Consider the following 10,048-nt stretch of genomic DNA (forward strand, 5'->3'; position numbering starts at 1 on the left):
AATCCAATGGGTTATTTCCTAGTATCGATACAATCGATTTATTACATTTTAAAACGATGTTAGATCGATATATGTTGTCCAAAAGGCCAACTCGCCGAGCACAGATCGATGTAGTTGGATCATATGAATATAAATCGATACATCGATGTAGTAGATGGATCGTTACACCCCTAATTATCACAGTTCTTTTTTCTATAGGTCTAAACTCATAGAAAATGTATTTCTCAACTCCATCTATAGTAGGGCCCTATAAAATCTGCGATGCAGAGAATGCGGACGGAATCACGGATTCCAGACATTAAAACGGAATTCAACAATATTCAAAAATGTATTGACGTTAGTAGGAAATCAACTAAATGTATTGAACTTATTAGAACATTTATTAATTTGCCTAAGATTATCATAATACATGAACAAAATGCATCAGTGATTCTTAGTTTCCTTCAACTTTCTGAAGAGGCATCGCGGAATTGCCTGTCTGCGTTTGTCTACCACTTTGTAGCCGTTAGCGATGATGCTAATGATAACCCTATTCTGGTAGATGGAGAGGCTTTCCAAAAAACCTTCTCAGTTAAATGTTAACTACAAAGTAGCCTATGCATACCTGGCAGAATAACCGTGATTATTTGCATCAATCCAGCGGCGATTTGTTTAGCAAACTCTGAAATCACCTGTGCGCTATAGAAACACTGCTAACCAAACAAGTCTCTTGCTGGTGTACAAAAATTCCTTAGATTTTTTCCCAGACCTCAAACATGGTCTCCTGATGTCGTTTAAGCCTTGTTGTGGACTTAGAACGTACAATGTTGTTGTTTTTCTATCAAAGTGATTTTGAGAGCCAAAACCTGAAAAAAATGACATCTGAAACCAGGAAAAACAAAACAGCGAATGGAATTTGGGGGGGGAACTCAACGGAATTAGCAAATATATATAATAATATGCCATTTAGCAGACGCTTTTATCCAAAGCGACTTACAGTCGTGCGTGCATACATTTTTGTGTATGGGTGGTCCCGGGGATCGAACCCACTACCTTGGCGTTACAAGCGCCGTGCTCTACCAGCTGAGCTACAGAGGACCACCATATATATTTTATTGGGCGCTACTATAGGCCTCCATCTAGGTTTGGTTACTGTATTTTCAAAGCCAGTGTCTGGACTTGAGCCCTCATTGACACATTTGGTAGCAGTCGGCTTGAAGAGCTTTGACGTATTTTCATTCACAAAATGTTGTTTTTTGTATGTTGAGTTTTAGGCCTTATCGCCCATCTCTAGCTATTTTTCTATTTGCCAAAGGTGCGATTAGAATGAGTAGATTGTTAGCATATAAGTGGTGTGTGTTTTTTTTTTTTTTCAGGGGCGTGAGGGAGAGATCCGCCACATTTTCCGAGGCTTTGCCTTCCTGCACTGTAAGAAGCTGGTGGAGAACGGGGGCATGTTCGTCTGCAAGACACGCCACGTGGTGCTGGCCGGGGGCTCCAAGGTCCATCTCCCATTGGCTCTCACCACTTTTACATCATCACTTTCAAGTCTTCCATCTATGCCATCACCTCTTAACCTTGTCCAGTGGGAACCATCAGAGCTGTTGTTGACATTTGATTCTTCCATTCTTTGGCTATAGCCCCGAGACGTCACAAACTTCACCGTGGGAGGCTTCGCTCCTATGAGTCCACGCATCAGCAGCCCCATGCATCCCGGAGGTGGTGGTGAGTAGAGTACAGCTCAGCTCACAGAGAGCATGAGGTCATAGTCCCACTCTCACCATAAGCCTTTGTTGATTTGTAGACATTAGGGAACAGTCGCTTAGTGCAGGATACATCACTAAATAACAACTATCAGACCAGAGGCCATACACAACTCCTGTCCTCTCCTTCAGGCCAGCAGCAGAGGGGCGGTGGAGGAGGTGGACAGATGGGGCGTGGCCGGGGCAGGAGGGACAACGACCTGATTGGACAGACCGTCCGCATCTCCCAGGGACCATACAAGGGTAATGCTGCGTTCATAACATCTCGTAAATGTGTTAAATACCAGCATACAACTGAGAGAGCGAGAGAGCGATAGCTAATCTGCGTTCTCAATGAGTTCAAAGCATGTGAATGCACACAACTCGTTTCTCTCAGTTTACAAGTAGTATTTTCGGAGTTTCCCACTTATGAACGCAGAAAAAGGACTGAACCAGGTTACATGGGAACCAGATGGGCTTGTCCTCTGCTGCAGAATGAACAATAAACGTTTAGCAGAAGAGGATGTTGCACAATGGGTGTTGGACTTTCAACACTTGATCATTCTCATTGGGGAATCTTTTGGCCTAACCCTTGCCATTATTTCCCAGGATACATTGGAGTGGTGAAGGATGCCACAGAGTCGACAGCCAGAGTGGAGCTACACTCGACATGCCAGACCATCTCTGTGGACCGACAGCGTCTCACCACAATGTTCGTTCAAATCATCAGAGATCTATTACAATTATATATTGTGAACACAGTGATATTAATGCAGTATTTCACCTTTTGAGTGTGTTAATGTGTGTTGACTTGTTTTGTTACATTCAGGGGAGCCAAGAGGCATGGAGGAATGACTTCCACCCACGGACGCACCCCCATGTACGGTTCCCAGACCCCCATGTACGGGACAGGCTCCCGTACCCCCATGTATGGCTCCCAGACCCCCTTACACGATGGTGAGACACACCCCACCAAGGGAATACCTCAATTGCCCTCAATCAGAATATACAGTTGAAGTCGGAAGTTTACATACACCTTAGCCAAATACATTTAAACTCAGTTTTTCACAATTCCTGTCATTTAATCCTAGTAAAAATTCCCTGTCTTAGGTCAGTTAGGATCAACACTTTATTTTAAGAATGTGAAATGTCAAAATAATAGTAGAGAGAATGATTTATTTCAGCTTTTATTTCTTTTATCACATTCCCAGTGGGTCAGAAGTTTACATACACTCAATGAGTATTTGGTAGCATTGCCTTTAAATTGTTTAACTTGGGTCAAACGTTTCGGGTAGCTTCCCACAATACGTTGGGTGAATATTGGCCCATTCCTCCTGACAGAGCTGGTGTAACTGAGTCAGGTTTGTAGGCCTCCTTGCTCACACACGCCTTTTCAGTTCTGCCCACACATTTTCTATAGGATTGAGGTCAGGGCTTTGTGATGGCCACTCCAATACCTTGACTTTGTTGTCCTTAAGCCATTTTGCCACAACTTTGGAAGTATGCTTGGTGTCATTGTCCATTTGGAAGACCCATTTGTGACCAAGCTTTAACTTCCTGACTGATGTCTTGAGATGTTGCTTCAATATATCCACATAATTTTCCTTCCTCATGATGCCATCTATTTTGTGAAGTGCACCAGTCCCCCCTGCAGCAAAGCACCCCCACAGCATGATGCTGCCACCCCCGTGCTTCACGGTTGGGATGGTGTTCTTCGGCTTGTAAGCCAACCGCTTTTTCCTCCAAACATAACGATGGTCATTATGGCCAAACAGTTCTATTTTTGTCAGACCAGAGGACATTTCTCCAAAAAGTGCGATACTTGTCCCCATGTGCAGTTGCAAAGCCAAGACCTCAGAAAAAAAATGGTAGACCTCCACAAGTCTGGTTCATCCTTGGGAGCAATTTACAAACGCCTGAAGGTACCACGTTCATCTGTACAAACAATAGTACGCAAGTATAAACACCATGGGACCACATAGCCGTCATACCGCACAGGAAGGAGATGCGTTCTGTCTCCTAGAAATTAACGTACTTTGGTGTGAAAAGTGCAAATCAATCCCAGAACAACCGCAAAGGACCTTGAGAAGATGCTGGAGGAAACAGGTACAAAAGTATCTATATCCACAGTAAAACGAGTCCTATATCGACATAACCGTAGTCTGGCTTTTTTATGGTGGTTTTGGAGCAGTGGCTTCTTCCTTATTGAGCGGCCTTTCAGGTTATGTCGATATAGGACTCGTTTTACTGTGGATATAGATACTTTTGTATCTGTTTCCTACAGCATCTTCTCAAGGTCCTTTGCGGTTGTTCTGGGATTTATTTGCACTTTTCGCACCAAAGTACGTTCATCTCTAGGAGACAGAACGCGTCTCCTTCCTGTGCGGTATGACGGCTACGTGGTCCCATGGTGTTTATACTTGCGTACTATTGTTTGTACAGATGAACGTGGTACCTTCAGGCGTTTGTAAATTGCTCCCAAGGATGAACCAGACTTGTGGAGGTCTACCATTTTTTTCTGAGGTCTTGGCTGATTTCTTTTGATTTTCCCATGATGTCAAGCAGAGGCACTGAGTTTGAAGGTAGGCCTTGAAATACATCCACAGGTACACCTCCAATTGACTCAAATGATGTCAATTAGCCTATCAGAAGTTTCTAAAGCCATGACATAGTTTTCTGGAATTTTCCAAGCTGTTTAAAGGCACCGTCAACTTAGTGTATGTAAACTTCTGACCCACTGGAATTGTGATACAGTGAATTATAAGTGAAATAATCAGTCTGTAAACAATTGTTGGAAAAATTACTTGTCATGCACAAAGTAGATGTCCTAACCGACTTGCCAAAACTATAGTTTTTTAACAAGAAATTTGTGGAATGGTTGAAAAACAAGTATTAATGACTCCAACCTAAGTGTATGTAAACTTCCGACTTCAACTGTATATCTATGACCTGCAATAGAACTATTCTCATTGTGGTAATCCTTGTTCCCCACAGGGAGCCGTACGCCTCACTACGGCTCGCAGACCCCGCTGCATGATGGGAGCAGGACGCCGGGGCAGAGCGGTGCGTGGGACCCCAACAACCCCAACACACCATCCAGGTAGTCTACATGTGGGAAAAACTAAATGTGGGAAAGTGCCTCAGCAGTCTATGGTTGATAAGGGTTTGTTGGTCTTTGTCTTGGTCAAGAGTTGTCAAAATGAATACAGCTATTTTCTGTACTTTCTACAGATCCTGAAAATATGTTTCCTTAGTAGGATAACTTTTTGGAAACCGCCTGTAACCTGTTTCTCTGTTCCTCTTGTTTTAGGGCGGATGATGACTATGAGTTTGGTTATGATGACGAGCCCTCCCCGTCCCCTCAGGGCTACGGGGCTACGCCTAACCCCCAGACCCCCGGCTACCCAGAGGTGCCCTCACCCCAGGTCAACCCCCAGTACAACCCCCAGACCCCAGGCACCCCAGCCATGTGAGTCACACACACACGCACAGTATTCCATTGTCTGTTTGCTATCTTTTTCAATGTCTCTAGGCCCCTTTTACAGTGGCGACCAGCTGCTCAAGGTGGGTTTGATTCTCTCTGTCCTAGCCAAGTCCACTAACTGTGTGTGTTCCTCAGGTACAACACTGAACAGTACTCGCCGTACACTGCCCCCTCCCCACAGGGCTCGTACCAGCCCAGCCCCAGTCCCCAGAGCTACCATCAGGTGGCCCCCAGCCCAGTGGGCTACCAGAACACACACTCACCAGCCAGCTACCATCCCACCCCTTCACCCATGGCATACCAGGTAAGACCCACCACGCTTGACATAAAAATGTTTTGCCACTTAGTATAACTTATTTTTTTTACTTGTCTGAAAGCTCAAGTCACTTGTCCAAAAATAGAAATTGGTCTGTAACACCATTTTTACATCATTGTATGATGCAAGGAACTACTTTTAACACTATCTTTTTTTACCATAGAGAATCAGACAAATGTAGGCTACACTCTGCCCATTGGCTTTTTTGCATATTCAAGCCTGTCTCAAAATACAACACTGCCCCTTTAAGGCTCCCATGGAGGATGCTGGGCCACCCTTGGAAGCCTATGAAAATATTGCAACATTACAATTACAACCAAATACTTTTTATGTCTTAATAAAATGCATACACCCACTGCACATAACATTGTTTTAAAGCAATGAAGCTGACACAACCGATCAGACCATTGAGCTTAAAATGTTGATAGAAATGTTGATGTGCACATGGCTGTAGGCTACACACGAATGTTCCAAAATGCAATTAGCGGGAAAACACGTTCACAAAAGCACACTGCACTCGCAAGCGTTTTCATGTGACAGAGGAAAATATCTGTTAGAAATGAAGAGGGGAGATCTAAAGATGCAGAAACTTGCATGGGTTACTAATATGACCAGGATTGTGCCTTTAGCTGCTAGACAATAAAATAAGTTAATTTGGAAACCAATAAGAACATAAGAGAGATGCTGGTTTCAATGGCATATGAATAGTTTATCAAATAATTCCCTCAACATTTGTATGGTTGTGTTTTGGCTAGGCTAAGCTTCTTTGAAACAAGGTAAGACATGCTTTATAAAATGACAAAAAACGTCCAGGTTTTAAAGAGTTAAGTTTATGGTTAAATAGTTTCAAAATGCTGACCGCATCTGCTCAGATTCAAGGTGGGTGATGTGCGGTCCGCAAAAGCATTGTCCTTCATTCTCCGGTCTTGTGGTGGTTTGATCTGAACGAACCGTGCCTGTCGACAGAATCAAGCCTTTAGACGTTAATTTGAATAATCTTTCATTATTTGTCAAACATGACTGCCGTTTAGCTTATATTTATGTAATTAAAAGTTTGGCTACATTTTTTGGCGCCTCCCTCATGTCAGCATCGGTTTGGACATGAGGCTGTAGCCAATATGCATATCACCTACACTTTGACTTATGTTGATTTTTATTATGTACATGAAAAATAGATTAGAATATTATTCCAATGTTGGCTTCTCTGATCAAATTCTCATCGGCGTAATTGTTTGATATTGTGTTGTTTTTGTAACTTCAATCTACACTGAGTTGACAAAACATTAAGAACACCTGCTCTTTCCCTGACAGACTGACCAGGTGAATCCAGGTGAAAGCTATGATCCCTTATTGAGGTCATTTGTTAAATCCACTTCAATTAGTGTAGATGAGGGGGAGGAGACGGTTAAAGAAGGATTTTTAAGCCTTGACGCAATTGAGACATGGATTGCGTGTGTGCCATTCAGATGGTGAATGGGCAAGACAAAAAATGTAAGTGTCTTTGAATTGGGTATAGTAATAGGTGCCAGGCGCACCGGTTTGTGTCAAGAACTGCAACGCTGCTGGGGTTTTCACGCTCAACCGTTTCCCGTGTGTATTAAGAATGGTTCACCACCCAAAGGACATCCAGCCAACTTGACACAACTGTGCGAAGCCTTGGAGTCAACATGGGCCAGCATCCCTGTGGAACGCTTTCTACACCTTGTAGAGTCCATGCCCCGACGAATTGAGGCTAAAGGTGTGGTGCAACTCAATATTAGGAAGATGTTCCTAATGTTTGGTATACTCAGTGTATAATATTCTTGTCCAATTTTTTATTGTTTTATTTTACTTGTCCCGGACAAGCGTTAATGTCGTGCCCTGCCACGCACTTCATATTATTTCCAGGACATCTGTCTTTCTCTTTAAGTGTGTTGCAATACGCTATTTTAGCTTTCAGTGTGTTGACATGTCATTCTTTCCCACTAGTAAGACTTAATGCTGTTGGTTTATACAATGGGCATGTCTTACCAGGGGGGGAAAAGTCATCGTTAGAACCTCCACAGGAGCAACGTTCATCTCCGAGCTGTTTCTCAAAACCATTGTTATTGAAGTTGCTCTTAAAAATGCTCGTTATTTACTGACTGCCTCAGCTATTCTAGTGGTCCAGATGCTTTGTTGCCCTTCTGTGTCACCTTATACTCAGTTCTCCACCAAACATAGAATCAAGATGTTTATCTGTCTCTTTGACCGCCGTTAACTCCAGAATTAAGTTGACTACAAATACAAAGTTGCCAATGTCTTTGCAAATGTTTCAAACAAGTGAAGGTTAAAAAGATGCTTAAAATGCAAACTGGGATGACTGCATTAGCTATCTATACAGTATGTAAAGTCGGCTAGATAGCTAGCTACGTTAGCAGCTCATTTGAGTTAGCATGCACTGTAGCTAGTTAGCTAATAATACGTTTTTTTTTTAAATTTTCAAAATGTATTTACTTACTTGAATAGGTTCACCCAGCCATGTGGACGATTGGAAACAGGGCAGCAAAGTTCGTTGTTACCAGAGCGGTTTAGAGCATATTACTACTATTTACCTGTGAATAACCAGACCTTCATTCAAACTTGCTATGCTGAATTCTTGACGCCCAGTCGAACATGCTGCCAGCAAGCGGGCCAACGCACGGAGCATTACAAGCTAACCTGGCCGAACGCTCGTTGCAAAATAAATGGACACACACACGTTATTCAATCATTTCACCCACAGTGTTAGCGAGCGTCTACGTGGCCAGGCGCTAAAATAAAACTCGGTTCTATTTGTGACTCTCGACCCGCTGCAAGTCCTCTCCTCTCCCATCTCCTCATTGGTTTTTAGGAGCATCTACCGACGTGGGTGATTGAAAGATGAACTGAGGTCCACACTCCAGTCCAGTTGGTGGTGGTAATGCACCTTAAAGTTGGTTGCCAACCGACATATAAAGTCCAAAGAAGAAGAAGAAGAAGCCTGAATTTGGTTTACCATTTTATCTGTGGATGAATAGGCTCTATGCACGCATCACTTCCGCATTGGCGTAAGGATGTTTGGGCATTTCCGGTTACCGGAAAAAAACATTAGACAGTGACAGTAGACCGTTATGATGGCAGAGATGAAGTTTACAAGGTGTTTGCTGGAGTTGCCTAAAGTATCTGTTAATGATATAAGGAGGGTCGTCCGGACATCCAGTACGACACCACGTAGCAAACTGGATAAAGGCTTCAAATTTTACGTTTCTTCTTTTCTTTGCAACTTTGAAGGTAATATGCTAACGCTAGCTAGCCTGGGCTAGAAGCCTTGCTTTGGTGTTTTAAGTCATGACTCCCATCCTGCTTCAGGTTAATCATGCTTTAAATAAAGTTTAATCATGTGTATATACCTCTCACTTCATGTGTTTGTACTTTTATGAAAGTATCAGGTAAAAACAGGGCTCCAAATGAGATCTCTGTGAGAGCCCACTGCTACCGCTCAATGAAGAACCTAAAGCCACCACACCAGCTGTTGAACTTGTTCAAGGTTCCGTTCAACACATGTTTTACTCCTTTAATGTTACCACAGATTTGATTGCCGTCGCTAAGAGAACACTTCAGAACTTTAGTGGTTTTCACGATAGCTGAACAGTGGTAGCCTAATACAGACCAGGGTAGCTGAGTGGGAATTGCCACGCTTTGTTGTTGGGTCTGTTGTAAACAAATTGGGGTTTGGTTTGAAATGTAAACAATAATGAGATCACTACTTTTTCCTGACTTGATGACTGCAATGACAGTAACATATTCCACTCAGCTATTCTTCAAACTGCTGATGTTCTACTCAAAACTGTCCTGTCATCTTTACTTCTTTCTTTATAAACATATGGCCCAACTTCCTTGCTTTTGTACTTTATGTTTCTACTTTTCAAGAGGAATTAGGAGCAACACCTTCCCTCTACTGTTGTTATTGGTACTAGGCTACAATGTTGCACCACTCACCTACTGCTCTGCCAATACTGTTTGAAGGTAGTTAAATGGCACAAGACATAGTACTGTAATACTCAGTTAGACAGACATACAGTAGGTCAACTACATGGTACTGTAATACTGTTAGACAGACATACAGTAGGTCAACTACATGGTACTGTAATACTCAGTTAGACAGACATACAGTAGGTCAACTACATGGTACTGTAATACTGTTAGACAGACATACAGTAGGTCAACTACATGGTACTGTAATACTGTTAGACAGACATACAGTAGGTCAACTACATGGTACTGTAATACTGTTAGACAGACATACAGTAGGTCAACTACATGGTACTGTAATACTCAGTTAGACAGACATACAGTAGGTCAACTACATGGTACTGTAATACTATTAGACAGACATACAGTAGGTCAACTACATGGTACTGTAATACTCAGTTAGACAGACATACAGTAGGTCAACTACATGGTACTGTAATACTATTAGACAGACATACAGTAGGTCAACTACATGGTACTGTAATACTGTTAGACAGACATACAGTAGGTCAACTA

The 10,048-nt window shown here is 42.6% G+C and overlaps 1 protein-coding gene across 1 annotated transcript; it reads left to right on the plus strand.

Annotated features, from left to right (window-relative positions):
* Positions 1 to 1,355: 1,355 nt before the first annotated feature.
* Positions 1,356 to 5,575, plus strand: LOC311115559 (transcription elongation factor SPT5-like; the record flags this gene model as incomplete). The annotated part of the gene is made up of 8 exons (XM_084190710.1): positions 1,356 to 1,481; positions 1,620 to 1,704; positions 1,875 to 1,985; positions 2,331 to 2,433; positions 2,551 to 2,678; positions 4,716 to 4,821; positions 5,032 to 5,190; positions 5,341 to 5,575. Coding segments are annotated over 8 exons (1,035 nt in total), but the record flags the coding sequence as incomplete, so codon positions are not given.
* Positions 5,576 to 10,048: the final 4,473 nt, after the last annotated feature.

Source organism: Coregonus lavaretus (assembly GCF_964263955.1).
Source record: "Coregonus lavaretus genome assembly, contig: HAP1_SCAFFOLD_1092, whole genome shotgun sequence".
NCBI classification, from domain to species: Eukaryota; Metazoa; Chordata; class Actinopteri; order Salmoniformes; family Salmonidae; genus Coregonus; species Coregonus lavaretus.